The 20,438-nt window shown below is 41.1% G+C and overlaps 1 protein-coding gene and 1 non-coding gene across 2 annotated transcripts in view; both read right to left on the bottom strand.

The window, feature by feature from the left end:
• Positions 1–20,438, bottom strand: part of LRP2 (LDL receptor related protein 2) — a 181,232-nt gene that overhangs the window by 3,838 nt on the left and 156,956 nt on the right. Inside the window, exons 63-76 of the mRNA XM_087819423.1 lie at positions 19,704–19,832; positions 18,543–18,674; positions 17,429–17,560; positions 15,399–15,542; positions 13,787–13,952; positions 12,001–12,129; positions 10,685–10,905; positions 9,712–9,888; positions 7,144–7,263; positions 4,905–4,995; positions 3,764–3,831; positions 3,127–3,244; positions 2,514–2,643; positions 1,125–1,226 (exon numbers count right to left, since the gene is read on the bottom strand). Of these exons, the coding sequence (XP_087675549.1) occupies positions 1,125–1,226; positions 2,514–2,643; positions 3,127–3,244; positions 3,764–3,831; positions 4,905–4,995; positions 7,144–7,263; positions 9,712–9,888; positions 10,685–10,905; positions 12,001–12,129; positions 13,787–13,952; positions 15,399–15,542; positions 17,429–17,560; positions 18,543–18,674; positions 19,704–19,832 (1,859 nt within the window). The remainder of the gene's footprint in view (positions 1–1,124; positions 1,227–2,513; positions 2,644–3,126; positions 3,245–3,763; positions 3,832–4,904; positions 4,996–7,143; positions 7,264–9,711; positions 9,889–10,684; positions 10,906–12,000; positions 12,130–13,786; positions 13,953–15,398; positions 15,543–17,428; positions 17,561–18,542; positions 18,675–19,703; positions 19,833–20,438) is intronic.
• LOC148092613 (signal recognition particle RNA) lies at positions 3,325–3,625 on the bottom strand. The gene has a single exon (XR_015714983.1).

The raw sequence follows: 20,438 nt of genomic DNA, 5'->3' as shown, positions 1-20,438 counted from the left end.
GCTACCTTCCCTATGCTGTAATTAACATCTGTGGCTATTCTGTAACTACCAGGGGTTGAATTTTTTAAATGAGGCATAATGGAATTAACACTCCTCTAGACATTCCTTCTTAAACCCAAATTACCATGGATATATAATCAATAAACTACAGGATAGAAATTCACTCCTTTTCCTATATTTTTATATTCACTGCTTCGTTTCTTCTCAAACTTGGGTATGTGTTTGTAAACATGGCCTCATTTTATTTCAAGTGAAAATGCCAAATTAAATGTCATATCTATGTTATCATGTGACTAATTTGCTATCTGGATATCAAAGGATTAGGTGAAATGCTTTCAAGATTCAAATATTTCTGATCTTAAGAAAGCTATTTGTAAAATAAACATTTCTATCTTGTACCGATACCTTGCGAGTACAAAAGAAGTTCAGGAGCTAACAATAAAACTGTTTTTCTCTGAGGCCGTAGTGGCTTTGACAAAGGAAGTATAGGCTATCCGTTGACAGGCACTGGAAGTGGTGTTGGGCTATTGACCTTGACCTAATGGAAAGTGTTTCCCTCCACATCTCCCTGCTCCTCTGCAAGATAAGGGCGTAGTGGGCTTTACCAAAAGAAATTTAGATATCTGCCTCTCAACGCTGGAGATGTTTTTACTTTTCAGAAAAGTATGAGAACGGCAAATATAGAGAGGTCACCTCAAATCACACATTTGGGTACAGCCAGCCCCCCAAATCTCTGCATGATGACCTGGCAATCATTCGTTCATTCATTTCACTAATATTTACAGGGAGCAGCATGAGTCGGGCACTATGTTTGCCAAGCCTCTGAATGGACGCAGAAGGGGTCCTCTTGCTTAGAATGACCACTCAGAATGAAAAGGTTCTTGGTCAGCACCCCCAAAACGGTTGTCAAACCTCAACAACTGTGCAACAAAACAGGATTCTGATTACATTCAGGTCTCATGTCCTTGGGTCAGTCTTGTTACTGCAGAAAGTGAAGCTGAGGATTGGACCACGTGCTTCCTTCCATGTGAGGGAAGGTTAGAGCCCTAAGAGGGCTTCATAATTTCATAGAACAAGATCCAGCAGTAGTGGCACCTGAGAGAAAGGCCTGTGCAACTTCTCACCTGGCTTTGCTGAGCCTCTTTGACAGCACTGTCCCTGGTTGCATACATTGGGTTTTCAAAGACTATGGGCTGCTTCCCCATCTCCATGGTAAAGTGATCACTCTGATAAAGGAAAGAAAGATCATACCTCACTGAGCAGGTTCACACAGAGGAAGGTGCTCTCCTCCTGCCTAGATGCATGCTAGGTGCTACGTCAAATGTACCCCCCCCCCCCAAAATGGCAAACACAAATAAATAAATCAACCCAGCAGAGACACAGGACCTCCACATGGCAAACCATTGTGTAAAGCAGCGATTTTCAACCTTTTTCATCTCGTGGCACACATAAACTAATTACTAAAATTCTGTGGGACACTGAAAAATACATTTTTTGTGGATCTGACAAAAAAAATAGTATGATTTTGATTCATTCACACTAAACAGCTATTGTGTTGGCTGTTGTCATTTTTTTATTTTACAATCTAAGGTAAAAGAGGTCAGTGCCCCTGACTAAATAGTCAGGTGGTGCATGTTTTAAAAATTCTTTGCAGCAGTGGAAAAATCACTGATATAAAGTAACATAATGCACTAATCAATCAGCTCAAGAAAATGGAAACACTCTTCCTATATCTATAGCACCTTAACACTTGGGGATTGGGTTTGAACAACAGAGAAAAAGGTGGGTGGTGGGAAAAGAGCAAAGAAGAGAGGAGGGAGGGGGAAAGAAGAATATTGTGCTTGCAGGCAGGGCAAAAATGAAAGCTTGGGGGGAAAGGCAGATATTGAAAATAATTTTCCTATAGTGATTATCCTGTACTAGTCCATTCATGAAATAGCCTTTTGGTCCTCACAGGAGGCATTATTGTACCCATTTTACAGATGAGGGCAGTGAGGGTCAGAGAGATCAATCTCCGTGCCTATTGTTACATATTTAGAAGGTGGTAGAGTTGTTATTTGAACCAAACACTGACTCTAAAAACCACTGTTTATTCCATCACTATACATTAGTGGGGAAATAAACAACACTAGAGAGCATACAGTTCTCTACTCCTTCCTTTAAAGATACAAAAGGTCATCAAATTAAAAGTTCTCAAAATAAAAGTTCTCTTTTATCATCTCTCCCTCTCCTCCCAAAAATCATAAGACTGTTTAAGGTTTCAATTAAACTTAAGACTGTTAGGATTCCAATTCAATCGTGTGGCATAGAGCAAGGGTAAGTTTCAATTGTATTACTATTTTTAGATACATTTCTGCAGCACACCTAATGTTTCCTAACTTTGTGCAGTGAAGAGTTTATTCGGGAGGCATACCGTCTTTTTTCTCCAAGGTTAATTTTATTCTTTATAAAAAGTGTTTCTTTCATAAAACAGTAAAAATGACAACCTTCAGTCTTTGTGAAACCACACTCACCATCACCATTGCTCTGTCAATAGCAGACTCGGGCCCAAAACCAGCCACTCCAATATCCATGTTAATATCAGCCCCTGATCTGAAGGTCACCCCATTTCCGGTGTCAGAGGATTTGACAAGACTGCTTAAGCTGAAAAGAAGTCATCGAAACAGTGTTGCTGTTTTTTGTAACCACCTTCTGCAATAGTAATACCCTTTCCTCCACACTGAGAAGTCTTACTGAAAGAAAATGCTGGGTTCCCACTCAGAATTTACACGTCAAATATGCTAGTGAGTTCCCTTAGCTGCCTGGAAGTGTTGAAGCTTGGATCTAAGAGAGGGCCAGCCTGACGCTCACGGGAGTAGAGCCTGGCCCATCACACGGCCTGTTCTCCAGCCTGTTTAACCTGAGAGCCCACCAGTAGGCACAGCCACTTGGATGATAAAATGTGATTCGCATTCAGGCTTCAAAGAAGCACTTAATTACGAAGTTGTGATGTGAAATGACTGCTTTAAGTTCACTACTTTCTGTGTCTGCTTTTTTAACTTAAAAAACAAAAAACTAAGTTCATTGTTTTCACATGGTCACATCGCACAGGCTTCTAAAATCAGTGCTCCACGTAACGAAACTGACCTTGGCAGCTTGGGCAGAGAGGGCAGAAGGGAGCCAGTTTTCCTGTAGTGGAAAAATCCTAACGTTGCCAGAGCTCCAATTATGATGATCAGGATGACTGTCAACAGCACGGCCATTGCTGCCATCGAGGAGGGAAGAAGAGACGAACATATTGAGAAGAGCCAGTGTTTTGTGTGTTGGGTGTCTTTGTTGTTGTTTTGGAGACGAGGTCTCACTATGTTGCCCAGGCTGGAGGGCAGCGGCTATTCACAGGCGCGATCCCACTACTGATCAGCACGGGAGTTTTGACCTGCTCCATTTCTGACCTGGGCCGGTTCACCCTTCCTTAGGCAACCGGGTGGTCCCCCGCTCCCAGGAGGTCACCAAGGTTGATGCCAAACTTAGTGCGGACACCCAATCGGCATAGCAAACAACAGCCCAGAACTCCTGGACTCCAGCGATCCTCCAGCCTCAGCCTCCCGAGTAGCTGGGACCACAGGCACGAGCCACCGCACCCGGGGAGAGGAGCCAGTCTTAGCTCTAGTAGCTGGGGACTGGAACCGTTCATTCTTCAAAGACTGGGTCACACAGAATATAAACAGCACTCGATTTAGGAACAGTGAAGTACGTCCAGATGACTCATATTCTTAAAACTTACTTGTTCCTGGAGGAATGCCTTTCGAAAGCCCTATTTCACAGTAATTTCCCATGTAGCCACTGGGACACCTGAAAGTAAAAGAAGAATTGTTCACAAAGTGTTGCCTTCTTAGGCATCCATTGTAATTTTATAAGCACATCTTGAGGTAGAAGTGTGGCTGAGTAAATTATGTGTTGAACAGACAATGTATCCTGCATGACTTTTGTTTACTCTGCGCAGAGGTGAGGAGCAGAATGAACACTAATCCGACTTTGGAAATTCACTTTCAACGGAATAGCTGTGGCACCTGCAAGGTCAACCTCATCAAATAAACCTACTGGTGTCTCCTCTAATCCACGGAATTTTTTTTCTTTAAGAGTAAAAATGGAAACCATGATTGCGCTCTTTCCTTTGATGTGCTTTCATTAAATATTCTTTAAAGACCTCTATCATGTTCTGTGTTAGAGCTTTCTCAGTAATTCTCTCCTTCCCAAGTCCTGAGCTCAGTCTCTGCTCATCGTGTGCCTTGTCTTGAAACAGCTCTGCCGGCACCCGCTCTCGCACAATCCAGTTGTAATCATCAAGACCAGGTGTGTAGGAAAATGTGCTAGTTGTCATTTCTCTACCTCCTCGATCCCCCAAAGCGTGGCCCACAATTCTGCGGTACCTCCTGGGAGCTTGTTAGAAATGCAGAATTCCCATGAGTAAAGTAAGATGGGCATTTGGTCCAGATCTCAGGTGGTTCTTATGGGTGGTACAGTTTGAGAAGCACTGCATTAGTTCTCTGTGGATTCCCCCAGGGAGGGCACGCTGGTTAAAATGGGACAGTTAGCCCGGCCGGACGTGACTCAGGGGTTGAGCATCGACCTAGGATCCAAGAGATCGAGGTTCGATTCCCAGTTGGGGCACATGCCCAGGTTGTGGGCTCAATGCCCCGTTGGGGGTGTGCAGGGGGCAGCCGATCAATGAAGACTCTCTCATCATTGATGTTTCTCTCTCTCTTCCTCTCTCTGAAATCAATAAAGGTATATTTTTTTAAAAAAAGATGGGACAATTAGTGAACTGGCAAGGTTCCTGTCCTTGTTTCTCTGGCTACTTTAAGGTCTTGAATTCCCTCAGAAAAGGCAAATCCTACAGCTCGGAGCTCAGCATTCAGACTTACTTGCATTTGGGGAGATCATTCTCATCAAAATAGCAATTTCCTCCGTGCATACACCTGCATGGGGGGGGCATGACCATAGCATTTTCCACAGCTGCAGAAAGGGAAAGCCATGCACGTGTTAGTGAGCCATACTCAGCAGAGCACCCACACCATGCAAACCTGCTTCCAGCCCAGGGTCAGAGGGTGGGGTCAGGGGGTTGGGGGCAGGGCAGCTAGTTAGTCTTCCTATCAAAATGTTACCTTTCCCTTAAGTCAGATAAATTTCCTTATCAATAATAAAGTCTTGGAGAGTAACATATTTGGTGAAAAGAAAGGGGCAATGTATATCATTTCCCCCCCAAAACAGTGGAGAGATACTAGACTCCAGAACATACATCAATAGTTCAAAGAAATGGTAGTCAAGAAATCTCTTAGGACATTCCCTTCTCATTTGAAGTGTTCAGAATTCTCTTCTGTGAACCCCATTAAAATCAAGACTTCAATTAGACACACTTCCAAACTTCAACTAAAGGCTTCAAATCATCCGTGAACCATCAATCAATGAACAGACAGATACATAGATACAGACATGGAGATGCTTCACAGACAGCTGGTTAGAAATCTTATTTTTCAAGTCTTCCAAAATTGCCCTTACTCTGGGTCCCTGCTCCAGCTCAGGCCCTACGTACTCCTTGGACGTGCCTGATAGGTCATTGGTATTTCCTTGTCTTACACCTAGAAGATATTCAATGAGTATTTACCACCTGTATGTTTATTTAAGTTTGAATACCCTTCTGGTATAGTCCCTCAATCTGAATTTCTACTCAGAGTTCCCTTCATTAGAGAGGCCTTCCCGGAGCTCTCTATCCCATTCCTACCACACCCTCATCCTTCTTACCCTGCTTTAGTTTTCTCCTTTTGCTTTTACCACCTGACATCATATATTTATTGGGTTCTCTTCTTATTGTCCTATTAGAATATAAACTCAACAAGAGCAGGGGATTTGTCTGTTTTGTTCACTATCTCCAGCCCTTAGAACAGTGCTTAGCACATAGTAGGTACTCAGTAAGTACTTATCAAATAAATTGATTGATATACCCAACCAAGACCCCATATGGAATGACTACCATCATTAATGTGCTTATTTTAGTTCAAGTTCTTTTAAACGAGAATCTAAATATAATCCACTTAGCAAAACATGTAAATGAGCAAAGTAATAGATGAGGTAACAAACTGGACAAGATCTCTCCTTCAATGTGAGATTGTAATAGTGTCAGAACAATCCATCTACAGCATAGATCAAATCTCAAAAGGTTTAAATTGTCACTTTGTTCAAAATATTGCTAAATATTGTAATCTTGCCAATATTTCCCCAGTAGCACTGGGACAAGAGTGGAGATAGGGGAAGGGAGGCAGAGGAAAGCAGTTTCTTCACCTTGAGTTCATTCTATAAACCTGCCAACTTTTCAGCCTGGTTGGGAACAGTCAAAAGATAGTGCCTTGTTTAACAGCTTTCTCCCCCTGGTGGTAGAAGGTAGTTAAGCCTCTTCATTTCCCCATTGGTTAAAACTGGGGGGGAGGGGGGAGCCATAAAATGGGCCACTGGTGAAGAGCGGGATGATTTTTTTTAACATACTTATCAAGTATTGAATACTAGTTATGACTAATTAGCGTCTTAATTTAAGAATCATTGAAGAAATGTCTTGACATGCATAGATCATCCATAGCATTTCTTATTCTAGCCTCCATCTCCCAACAGCACAGGTACATTTTAAAATATAGTTCTTTGCACTTGTCACCCTGAAATGAGTATATGAGGAAAACAGCAAACATCCTCTAGCCCTCCCCTCAGTACTCTGTAAGGCCCCCCACCTCAAGAACCTGGTCCTCCACCTGAAGGAATCCAGGTAAAGCTGAATGGATTCAGGGGTGGAAAAAGCAAAAGGAAGCCTTGTAGAAAATTCAGTTTCCAAAATGTCTTTGCAAAACAACACAACTGTAGATTTAGGGGTACTGAATCTATCTCTACAGATCTTAGCAAATAATTCTCAGAAATTATCGGAACACCTTAGATCCCACTCTGTTCATATTTCCTCTATCTCTCGTCCTTCCTTCTAGCCACCCCCTCTCCATTCTGCAAAAAACCCAGTACACAGGATTCTTCTGGCTCCTGAAGGAGGTGAAGCAGGAACAGGGAGCCTACTAAAAAAAGCAGAGCAGCTCTCCCAGGCCCCTGAGGCTGTCCAGGCAGCAGCCCTACCTGCATTACACTCAGTCATGCTCCCCTCCAAGAAGGTGGAGCCTTGGGGACAGGCACAGCTGTATCCCTCGGGTCTCAGGAGGCAGAGATGGCTGCAGACATTTTTACAGCGGTTGGGCACTGGAAAGCAGATGAGAACAGCGATTAGGTTCTGGGGAGGAAATAAATACCCCAACCAAGGTCATGCCCATCGACTGAGTTGTGGCCCTGACAGGTGACATCCCAACACTTCTAGGCTATGTGAGACCTGACTACTCACCCTCATTTACACTACCAACCCCTGTCACCCCACCAAAGTGGCATAGTCCCTCTCTGTGCCCTCCACCCTGCTTCTGCACCACTCACATCTATTGGCATTGCTATCTCCTCTGTTGCCCAGGTAGATTTGACAGATGTGTGTCTGATCACTGCAAGACCTCAAAAACTACTCAGTGCTAAGCAATTTGAGATAGTTCAAAAGACTACTGAGACTCCATTATTATAGCAAGATTTGTCATTACCCACAATTGGGGAAGTCAGAACACGTGGCCCATCCAAAGTATATACTGGGTGTGATGTCCACCCTTACCCTCCAAGAACTTCCCTCTGGGCTTCAGTTTCCTTATTTGTAAGACAAAGGGATTTCGAGCTGTGATATCAGAATCAACTGGGAGCTATTCACAAGGATGGATGCCCAGTCACAGGAATTCATATTTAAATTGGTCTGGGTTAGAGCTCCATTACTACCATTAACAGTTCCTCACATAATTAGAGTTGTCTGAATTCTACCTTAACATATATTATGACTCATCCAAGGATTAGATGATCTCTAAATTCCTTCTCACACTGACATTCTGTGATCCTAATTCTCAGTCACCCAAAATGTAAATGTAGACAAGGCATGACAAGAAATAAAAAGGCATATTCCAAAAGCCTCACTCAGAACCTATCCCATTACCATTTCTTCAGCTCTCTGGAGCAGAGCTTTTCAAACTTTAATGTAACACAAATCGCCTGCAGCATCTGATTCCAAAAGCTTGCGGCAGGGCCTGAATTCTGCATTTCTAACCAGCTCCCACCACAGGATACCAATGCTACTGGCCCATGGCCCACACTAAGAGTAGGGCCTGGAGCAGGGATTCTCAAAACAAGGTCCCAGAACCAGCAACATTAGCATCATTTGGGAACTTGTTAGAAATGCAAACTTCTCAGGCCACCTCAGGAATATCAAATCAGAAACCCCTCCGGTGGGGCACAACAGTGTGTTCAACAAGCTTCCTGGATGATTCTGATGCTCGCTAAAATGGGAGAACTATAGGTCCGGAGTAAATCTAATCTGGCCCAGCCAGGCTGGGCCTCTGGTTTACACAGCACTCAGCATTTTCCAAAAGGGTCCCAGAGCCTGAGCTGACTGTGATGTGTTTCCTTCAGGGGAAGTCTCCAGACTTTCCTCTGCCTGACTCCTGGGCAGCCATCTCCACAGGGGCCAGGGGGGCTTGCCAGGTATACTGTGCTCTTCCCCTCTGCCTTTAAAGCTGTCCGGTGTGAGAGCCGCAGGAGTATTTAGGACAGGAGAGCGGGGTGTTTGGGAGAAGGGCTGGAGAACTGGCAATCACTGTCAGCAACACAGGGCAGTTAATCCTTAGAGAAAGCATTTGCCACCAGTGTCATCTCCTGATGAGGCTCATCTCTGAGTTCTAATTTGCTAAGGCTGATTCAGGGTATCTCAGAGTATCGGTGATATTAAGGGAACCTCGGGCCCCATCTTTGTTTCACATACAGGGATGTGAAAGGAGATGACTTATCAAAGATCATCCAGCCACAGAATTCAACCTGGATCTAGGTACACTGATCACAGCTTGAAAGGAAAGGTGCTGAGCTCTGGGTTCAGTGGAATTGAATTTAAAGATCATTTCTAAGTTTAAAATGCATCTGTCGGTTGTGTAACTCGGGCATATGAGAACTGAATCTCTCCTATCCTCAGTTTCATTATATGTGACATGATAAAACCTCTTTACATACAGTTTTGGAAAAGACTAATTGAAGTGACAGATGTCTGGGTTATCACTGAGGAGAGAATCTGACAATTAGAACTTAAAAGCCTATTTCCTTTCCTCACTTCAAAAATGTCCCTTCCCTTTCAGATTGCTCCTTGCAATGAATTGGAAGGCAGGTAACCTGAGGAAGCAGGATCTGGAACAATGAAAATGAGAAAAGGGGGAGGGGTGGAAAGGCACCTGACTTAGTCTAAGGCTTGCACATCTCAGGATAACTTGACTAGCCTGGCTGCAGCAGTGGGTATAACTGATGATGTCCAGGAAACCCACTCTGTGACTTGTTAACCCTACTCACACTTAGCAGGGGTCTGATGCCTGCTGGATTCTATGGCCTCCAAACAGCAGGGACTGAAATATTTTTCCTTCATATTTGCTGGTGATATATATAATTCACCCAACCTCCAATTAAAACACACACACACCCCTTTCATTCACCAAGAGATCAGCCTACTATAATCTGCTACCAATTTTCAACACTATAGCTATTAATTTGAAGTAATGAGGAACATCGTATTCCAAGGTGAGTGATTACCTGACTGATTGTATCTATGTTGATGAAGGACTCGAACTTGAGTGAGCCAAGGGCTCACAGTCAGCCTCCTTTCTTTCTCCTCGTGCCCAAATTTATCTTGCGTCCACACTTCTCCCTTATCCTTAGCTACCCAGTATAACCGGCCTTCAAAGACGTCGAGACTGTAGGGATCCACAGCTGCTTACCCACAGGGGAAATACAAAACAAAACCAGGTTATCAAAGAGAACACCCTAACCCCACCTCTATGTCAGACTCCATTCTGCGTGAATTAATCACTAATACAATGCTTGAAAATTCTGGAAATTCAGGCAGAATTTCTGTACATGAGACTGCAGAAGTGTGCTGATCTGGGAGATCAAGATAATAAAAATTACCAGATTAATGCCCACTGGCTCACACCAATGATAGGGGACTTGCTCACTTTCAAGTTGCTGATTTTTTTTTACTTTCGGAAAACAATTAGTATGGCAGAGATTTTTTGATTTTTTAATTATTTTTTTTTCTTCACATAAGACACTGCCTCTCAGGAAAACCTGGTATGTGCCAGATTGGTGCAGTTTGGCAGAGTCTGGCTAAGAAAACAAAATGTTTGTCTCCTAGATGTTCCCAGTTGTGCCTAATAAATAATTCAGCACATTATGAACAAATGTGTCTAGAAGTAGTCAGACACAGATTACCACTGGTACACAGGAATGCCACCTCTATCAGGGCAACCCAACAGGAAACTCATTTATATTAATATCTGCTACTGACAGCAATTTTTAAATGATGTAAAAAGAACAAAAGGGACTTAATTGTTGCTAAGGAGTTCAATCACATTTAAATCAGTAGCTGAGAGTTGGGGAGAGTGGTATTTAAGAAACAATGTAAACCTTATCTTAAAATCAGGGTTCCTTTTGGAGAAAATGGGCAAAGAGACTGGAAATATATTAATTGGTTATTGAACATATTAAAGTCTAACTCATTTCTAACCTGCACTGGCAACAATTCTTCTATCAGTCCCATCGTATCTTATGGTTTCAATCGTTTTCTCCTTGAAGTCGCTCCAGTAGATCCGGTCATTGTTCAAGTAATCTATAGAAAGGCCGGTTGGCCAACCAAGGTCCTCGCGAGCCAGGATGTTCCGGTGCTGCCCATCCATCCAAGCTGACTCGATTTTTGGTTCTTTGCCCCAGTCCGTCCAGTACATAAGCCTGTAACAGAAGGTCTCCTCATTGTAGCATTTCATCTGGTGAGGCTGCTCCCCTGAAGTGAAGCATGGGCTCCCCTCAGGAAAACCAACTGTGTTTCTTAGAGGCCTGGGTGCTAGTGATGAATACTTTTACACTTTACTTTAGAAGACAGAGAGAAAGGGGGCAGCCAGGGTATCTGTAATCTCCCCTTCCTGAAAACCCACCTCCTCGACAGAAACCGGACAGCCCTGCTCAAGGATATACATACACTTAAATCCTTTAAAATATATACGTAATTACAAAAGCTGTTCCTTCTTCAGAAAATATATATTGAATGCCTGCTCTTTGAGAGGCACTGTTCTGTGTTTGGGCTGTATCAGAGGCCAAAACAAGGACTCCCACCCTCAGGGAGCTTAAGTTCTAACTCTTTTAAAGGGTATTAATTTGCATCCAATTAAGACTTAATTATAAAAGAATTGAGTAGACCAGGGATTGTGCCACATCAAACACCTAGAAAGGATCAGGCAGGCAAGATAAATGAGTGGAGCAGAGCAGTTGTAAACATCAAGTGAAGGGCAGAACAAGGCCGGGTCTAACAGTTCCAGGCAACACTTCGTCAAGGAAGGCACACCCACCTAGCATTATCAGTTCTTCTGAGTTTTCAAGCACCAAATGCAGATTTCTAAAACTTTTTTTAAATGTAAGAAACTAAGTAAAAAAATATTTTAAGCTCTGTTAGTTCAAGTCAAATGTGCCTATGGACCATGTTAGCCCACCAGCCACCACTTTGCAGCCTCTGGACTAAACCAATCATCATATCAGTCCAATCCTTAAATTCTATTGAGGAATGTGTGGAGTTCATTAAACTGGGCTCTGGGGAGGGGGGCGGAATTGTGGCCAGATGCCTTCCCCTTACACAGCATCCATCTGAAGCCCAGTTGGTCCTAAATGATCTTTAGGACATATTATAATTCTTGAAAATAGTCATTGATGCCACTCCAAATAAGTCCAAGAACAATTTCAGTACAATTAGGAAAAAATAATAAAATACACATAATATTTTGAGAATCCAAGTAGAAAATATCCAGAACATTAAAGACTCCTTCAAGTACTTACCCGAGTTTGGGATTCACAACCACTGCAGCTGGTTGATCCAGTTGGGTGGTAATCAGCCACTTTCTGTACCTTCCGTCAAGTTTAGCCACCTCAATCCGTTGACTCCTGGCATCTGACCAGTAAATATGCCTGAATTTAGAGGGACACCGTTAAACAACCGAAAAGTCTAAACTGGTCACTTCTGGGGAGGAGAGTTGAAGGTGAGAGCATTTAGTTTGGAAGTTCCAGCTGGCAAAACAGCTACTCAGATGCTAGTGACCTGAGCATAGTCTCCCCCTCTGGATTGCCAAGGGGACATCTGTGGAAGGTTACAAGTGAAGAAGGGAGGGAAAGAGGGAACTCCTGCCTGATCAGCCAAAGCAGCTGAATCAGTCAGGATCAAATAATGGTAGACCTCACATCTGACATCTTTATGAGACATGTACTTCCATCCTTATGAAACATGGCTTAAGCACTTTGGGGCCGGCCTTTGATTCTGATCGTGCATGAGTCAGCTTTCTCCTCAGCCAAGAGCCCCATTGGAATCAATCGGAATCTGGCACTAGTTCAAGGATGAGTGAAAATAGCCTGTCAAAATAACAAACTCCGCCGGACCATTCTGCCTTTCTTCCATCCCCAAGACTGCAGGCTTCAGTTTCTCACAGGCAGAAAGATTTCCATCCATTTCTTAACGTACTCATTCATTAAGGCTGAGAAAGAGGTAAAACTTCAAACTGGAAGACAGATCTGGCATTGCCTGCTTGGTTTTCGGGAGGAAATGTTAAAGTCAAGAGTTTGAAGTTCCTAATTCTCTAAGGCCTTGCTTCTTGGCAGAAAATGCTACACTGGGTCTCTCCTGTTCGCCTGCAGGTATAGTGAGGACCTAATTAACTTCTTCAGAGATGTTCAAGTCTTCCAGGAACAACAGACAAGTTGTTTAAAGGTAAAAATATATTAATATGGCAAATGACTCTCCATTCTCCTGGAGGGCAGCAAGCCCAAGCCTCCTCTCTCAAACATTTTCCCATGTTAGTTCACTTTCAAGGACATAGGGTTTTCTATGAATGCTTGTTCTCTGATTCTAATGTTACCACTTTGCCACAAATGTCACTCCAGTGCAAGGCTCTTCCAGGAAGAAGGAACTTATTGACTTTTCCATATCAGTTCGCACTTTATGCGTCTACCTTATGATAAACCTACTTGGAGTGTCTTACTTAGAGATTATCCAAAATGTATGGCTCTGCTTCCTGGGCTTTTAGAAAATCTAAAAGAGGACAATGGAACCAACACCTCTATTAACAAAAAACCCAAAGATTAAACAGTAAAGTCAAATCTCTAATTGTTCGGGCAACATAGCCTTCTAAAAACACAAGGTATGGATTGTTCTTCCCTGAAATAATTACCATGGAGAAAAACATTTCATTTCAACTGCTTTGCTGGGAGAATAGCGAGGCTGTCCCATTTCTTCACAAAATGAAGTGCCACCATACTAAAAGTTAATTTAGGGGTCCAGAACTTGGTTAGCAAGAATGCTCTCCTAGATATAAATATAGAATCTTCACCTTTGTTCTTTCCAAAACTCTTTCATGACACATATAGAATAAAGGAAATGGTAAAATTTGTAGGACACACTGGGATAAGCAGAAGTGGTTGCTGGGGCTAGAGCAAGCTCAGGCATTACCCAGCTGTACCAGTGGCTGAGAGTACCCATATCCAGGTTCAGATTAACTCATGTGCCCAGGAGAGCAGGAAGGAGCTCTGGTCAGGTAAATAGGATAGGCAAGAGGGGAATGTATGCTAAACTTACCTTCCAACCCAGTCCACTGCTAATCCATCTGGCTGCATTATGTATTTCAGGCCCAGGTTAATCACCTGCACATGGTTATTGCTGCCAGATTCAAAGTTGGGGATGTAGGCACGTTTGATAGCACCAAAATTAGAACCATACCCTAGCACAGTGTAATATATGACACCTGCAGAGGCAAGACACACACGTCACTTTCATATTAAGAAAAATGAAGCATTTAGGGTCTAATTAGGTAAAGTACTATTCATTTATTGACACCTATACCTCCTCATTGTTCCTATAATAGTAACAATCAAGTTACACCAGTATAATCAAACCTCAAAACCTCTCATACTTGAAGAGCTATTAGCCACACATGCTTCAACTGATAACACTGATACATACTTAGTCCTCTCTATTTAAAGGTAGTTCATTAAAAAATATTTCAGCCAAGAGCCCATTCGCTCTCATTAAGATCAAGTTCTAGTTTCCAAAATAGAATATATAGATAAACCAGAGGGAGGCTGTTGAGAGTTTACAATCATACTCAGTAACAGTGACAATAAAGGAGCCATGCAGATATGAAGTCTTATTGTTTTATGCACAGACTAAAAGATAGTGGACAGCAGGCATTTTGAAGGCATAGGAAGATTGTGACTTTTAAGGCATATACTTTCCTAGGTATATACTATTCTTAAAAAGCTTATTGTATTGCATTACTGTGTGAAAACACAGTAATAAATCTTACATTGCCTAGTTATCAATAGTTTGCAAAGCATTTTCACATATATGGTCTCATTTGATCTTCAGAACAACTCTCAGAGGCAGACAGGCAGAACAAGATTTCTGCTCTACTTTATAGATAAGAAGTGGTGATCCAGAGAATTGTTACAATTATTTGAGGTCATAAAGCTAGGAGGTGAGGGAGACAGACATAAAAGACAAGTTTTCTGACTCCTGCCCCATGACCATCTCCACAGAAACATGAGAGGCTCAACATAAGCATTATTCAATTTTTCACTCATTAAACTAAATATTTTGAGCACCCACCACATACACTGTACTGGTGTTGGGTCAGGTGCTAGGCATGTAGACATGAATTAGACTCAATCTCTGGTTTCAAAGAGCATATGGTTAAGGGGTTTCAAGAAAAATATGTGGACAAATAACTGTAACTCAACATAGCACGTGCTTTAGGAAAAGCATGTATAAAATGTTACCGGCTCTTAGGTGACCAATCAGAAAACTATGCCAGGGGGAATTATAGGAGATGTCACAGAGGAGGTGATATCTGAACTGGGTCTTTGAAGTTTCAGTAGAAATCTCCCAAGTGTACAACAGCGGGGAAGGACAAGATATGCCTGAGCAAAGACAAGGAGATATTAAACAAAGAGCTATGAAGTAGCCCTGAAAGGATAATCCCCAAGGATGGGAAAAGGTTTGGTGAGAAGCTGGGGAAGGTTGGCTGGGACTCTCAGCCATGCTAGAGTGTCTGGAGCAAACTGCATAGAAGGAGTTTCCAATTCCACTCATGCAACAAAATACACTCATTAAAAAATAAATTCCCCAAAGCTCAATACCTTATAAGTCAGTTCCATTAATATCAATGACAGATGCCAAAGTTCATACTCACTGAGACCTATGCCCTCAGGATCCCAGTCATAGTCAACAGCCTGAATACGTTCCTGTTCTTCAAGATAATCTGCGTACTTCTCAGATGAGAGATTATATTTTCGAATCCGCACATTTTCAGGAAGTAGCAACAAAGGAGGGTTACCTATAAACAAATGAAGGGCTGCTTTATCTGTGTGATTTCTACCTGGATTTTTTTTTTTTAGTGGATATAAAATAGCAGGTAGCCTCCCCCCTTTAAAAAAAAACCATGAGTTTTTATAGGAATCTGACTCTCTCTGCTAATCAAGTTGGATAGAGCTGTCTATCCAACTAGGTTGCAAAATCCATGACTGTGGACATTCTTATCTCCATTCAGGTGGAAAGCTAACGTTTCTGTTAGGGACATTATCAGTTCTTTATTCTTTGTCCACAGTGGACAACAGTTTAGAGCAAGGGAAGACTGAGACCCTCTAGGAAGTGTCCCCTTTTCCACTGATTTTTTTTCTTCACTTGCTGACAATAAAACATACAAGATTGTAGACATTCAGTGTCACAGAAGAAATACTATATATATAGTCTTTACTGAAAGTTTACCAGGAAGTCCTCACTCCTAACTCTTTACTGACAGATTTTATGATTCTTTTAAAAGGTAATTGGCTCCATGACTCAATTTAGCTTCTAGCTAATGACAAAAAAACAGCTAGTTCTTGACTTAAAAAAAAATCTTTTAAGATAAAGCAGCTATTTTAATGATGACTCATCCTGAGTTGCATTGTCTAAAATTTTTTATTTAACATACTTGCCTAATGCCAATCAAATCTAATTTAAGTAACTTTTCAAAGTTTATTTTATAAATGTCCTATCTTGACATTATGTTTTATATGAATTTTCTAACTTATTTCAGTCATCTCCTTAGTTAAAAGATTAACTATTTTAATTTGCTTTTTAATTACCAGACCAACTGTTCAAATGCCTTTGCTGCAGTCATTCAGTGTCAAAAATGTTTGGAGGGTAAAATACTTGTGTATGCTAGTCAAATGTATGCATTAAAAGCCCAATTTGTATGAAGAAATTATATAGCCATTTTACCTTTAATTTTCAAAATAAAATGCTATTTTCTTATCAAGTTCCTTAAACCTTAATACAAACTTCAAATCTGCAAGATCACGAAGTCTTACACCCCTTAACTGGGATACACTGATGTAAATCAGACCCCTGGAAATTTGGACTATAATACTTCTGACTGAACAGTCTTCCTCTTTTTTTCATTTCTATCTAGTACTTATTACTGTTTTCTATCAGGCCTGATTCTCAGACACTGACTAATTAATCTAAAATGCAGAACTAAATGATTAACATTATGAATGTGCCAGGCTTTCTGGCACATTCTTTCTATCTGTGATCAGTAGTCTGTGAATGATAAAATAGGGATATGTCAATGAGATGTCTTTGATTTGCCTCAATTGAATGTGACTTTTTTGGTGGTCCATCTTGGATTATAGGGTCTCAAACCTTGATCTCAGTGGAGTGGGAGCTGGAGACCTTCATTAATTGCCTTCTATTGATGACCATCCTACAAGCAAGCTTTTATTGTTTGAATCTTGGCGGGTGACATTCCGTCCACCTTCTGAAGTTTTTATCAAGGAGGACAAGAGCCTAAGTCCAGAATGAAAAGTAACACCCGATTCCTGTTTAAATCCCTAAATATTTGTTGGGAAATTGTAGTTATTGTTTTAATCTGGCAAAGGAGGAAAGAGAAGAGACAGGATGGGTGTTGGAAGAGAAGTACTGATGAATTAAAAATAAGACTTTAATGCATATATGCATAACATACGGCACAGGCAATAGTAGGGTGAGGGCTAGGGGAGGGGTACAGGGGGGAGGGGATCAATGGGGAAAAAGGGGGACATTTGTAATATTTTCAACAATAAAGATAAATTTTTTAAAAGAAAATAAGACCTTAAGTCTAGAGTTTATTTTCTGGTATATCATACTCATCAGCATTTATTTCTCTAAGAGTCAATTAATCCCAACATGAACCCATCATACCATCAGCCTCACACCGATCTCCATGGATGCCACTCAAGGACCTGAAGCCTTCGGCACAGTAACACTCATAACTTCCTTTAGTATTCTGGCAGTGCTGCGGACACGTCGCAAATTGCTCACACTCATTGATGTCTGTAGGCAAAATAAACCAAATATGCATCATCTGCTCCCATTCAATAGAAACCCTGCTTCTTTTTAAATCCATATTCACAAACAATGAGGATTGAGAAGACTGCAGATGAAAACAAGCAGATGCCAACATCTGTAGAACATTCAGTGTTTCCATGTTTTCCCTCCTCATTTAATCTTCCAGAAAGACTCTATGAGGTATGGACTATTATTAAACCCGAAGACCTACACTGGTAAGCAATGACGACAGGGTTTAAACTGAAGCAGAATGACTTTGTACAACAGCAGAACAAACTTTTCCCTTTGGGAAAGCAGATGTTGTTTATTACTACATAATTCTTTCAATCATCTGAGTACAGCACATCATAAGTTAGAAACAGTAAATTCAAATGCTAAAAGATACTTAAAATCATACTCATCACTTACCATCTTGAAGAGCTATCTTCCCACTTTATACCTTAAAACTCACTCATGTTTGACATAAGTAGGTATGTAATGAATATGTTGTTTGACTTAAGATAAAAAAAAATTAAGACTTGTGTTTGTCAAAATAATTTTGATCTCACACAGTGATACAATAAATAGCCATCATCACCGAGGCCTTCATAAATCATATCAATCTCACAGATATTACTGAGGATGAGCAATCTGCCCAGTGCCCTGCTAGGCACTGGTAAGATAGCATAGAAAAAGCACTTGGCATCCCTGAGTCTTGGGGTTTTTTTCCCCAACCCAAGAATTTAATGAGGAAAATAGATCTTGACATTTGTCATCATTTATATAATGAATTTATAACTTACAGGCGTATTCAGAACTCGTTACCCTCTTATAGTAAAATTATTGGTGCTCCTGAATATTTTAAAGAGTTAGAACCATGAGTTTAGCCCCACTGAGAGAATTAAACAGTGGTTTAATAAAAGGGAAGGAGTGGAGAACATAAAAGTACAAGTTTCTCCTAATAGGAACTGGAGGGAATATACTCTACCGTCGCAGGAGTTTCTATCAGAAATACTGGCTTTGAACCCAGATCTGCAGGAGCAGATAAATCCTCCTTCACTTAATTGGGTACAGTTTTGTTCACATAGATTTTCAGCACATGATCTTTCTTTTCCTACATCTGAAAAACAAAATCGCAGCATTACAAATGGAAGGTATAAACCAGATCAATCACAACTATCCTTTGCTAAATAGGGTAGCCAGAACGCAATAAAATGCACATTAGTTGTAAGTCATACAACTGCTATCAGAACCATAAATTGGTATACAGGGAAAGGAATTTTGCAATATGTATGTATCAAGGACTTTGCAATATTCATACTCCTTTACCCAGTTATTCCACGTTAATAAATTTTCTCTCAAGAAGGAATAAACATATTCACTATGATTTATGTGTAAGGATTATAATATTTATAATGAGAAAATCTGAAAGGCAACTTGGATGTACATTCAACAATAGGGAATAAATTATGGTGTACTGTATTTTATCAAATCTAAGGCACCTCTAATGCACTATTATTTTATGTAACACTAAAACAGAAAAGATCTAGGACTTACACTATGGCATGTTATCAACTGTAAGATGTATCCTGGTTTCAGAGATATGAAAAGTAAAACTAAACATGCATCTTAGAATCAATGTTTATGATTTATGATTATCTATCTACACAATGGGTTACTATGTAATGATTAAAATGCATGGTTTCCAATGATGCTTTGACATGGAAAATATCTATAATAAAAATGGAGAAAAAGATTATAACACTAGTATAGAATATTTCTTTAAACATTTTTAAATATTAAGGAATACTTTTTTGTACACGTATGTGTACACCAAGTGTGGATTAGTTCTCTCTAAATTATGGGATTCAAATGATTTTCTACTTTTGATATTTCCTGGATTTTATAACTTTCATAATAAAAATAATCAACTAATAGTTTATCTTTGGAGGATGAAATGAGATAAGCCTATAGTTTGAGCACAGTGTCTGGTATATAGTAAGTGCTCAGTAACAGGCGGCCATTGGCTTGACTGCACCTCAGTGCCAAAAGTAAACTTAAGAGAAACATGCATATAATCTACTTTATGTTATTGCATGCTTTCAGCCTGAATCACTACAATGAAGTACAAAAATAAGTATTTGCTTACTGCAACCCGTTTCGTCAGACTGGTCACCACAGTCGTCGACATCATCGCATGCCAGGTGCTGTGAAATGCATTGCTTGTTGCTGCACTTAAATTCATCCTCTGCACAAGGTCTAGGGGTTGGGCCTACACCTGTAATTTAAGAACAAATTAAAGTCAAAGCTTTTTCTTCTGTGAAACAACCTGCTTCCGCCTGTGGCAGGAGCAGTTACTGCTCACCCATAAGCCCATGGTTCCCAACAGTTCCCAGGCTCCTTTGAATTATGTTGGGACCATGTAACTAGTTCTGGTCAACAGAACTATGAGTTGGAAGTGACATGTGTCATCCTGGGCTGAAGCAATCAAAAGCTCCTGTGCCCCCTGCTTTGGCAACTTTGGGAGCCATGTGGTTCAGGTGGCCTCAAACAAAAACATCAACTATCTGGCATTGGCTTCACAGTCAGGGGACAAGCAATGAGGACACTGATATTGGCTGCAGAAGAGATGGAGACCTGGGTTATGCAATGGCAAAGCATTGGTGAGGCTGTTGCCCTGGAAACACTGGAAGGCAGACCATGTGCTTGCTGAATTTGTCAGTCTCGGGAAAGAGGTTGGAAAGCAGAAGGTTAGTGATGTGCATGGCTCACCATTACGTGAGTTTGGCAAGGAAGTATACGAAAGAAATAAGGTCAGGGAAGAGGTGGTTGATTTACAAGCAGAAATGAAAGAAAGTAAAGTTCAGAAATTTGCAGTGTGGGA

Source organism: Miniopterus natalensis, chromosome 8, assembly GCF_054644295.1.
Source record: "Miniopterus natalensis isolate mMinNat1 chromosome 8, mMinNat1.hap1, whole genome shotgun sequence".
Lineage (NCBI taxonomy): Eukaryota > Metazoa > Chordata > Mammalia > Chiroptera > Miniopteridae > Miniopterus > Miniopterus natalensis.
This window is presented reverse-complemented; position numbering and strand designations above follow the sequence as displayed.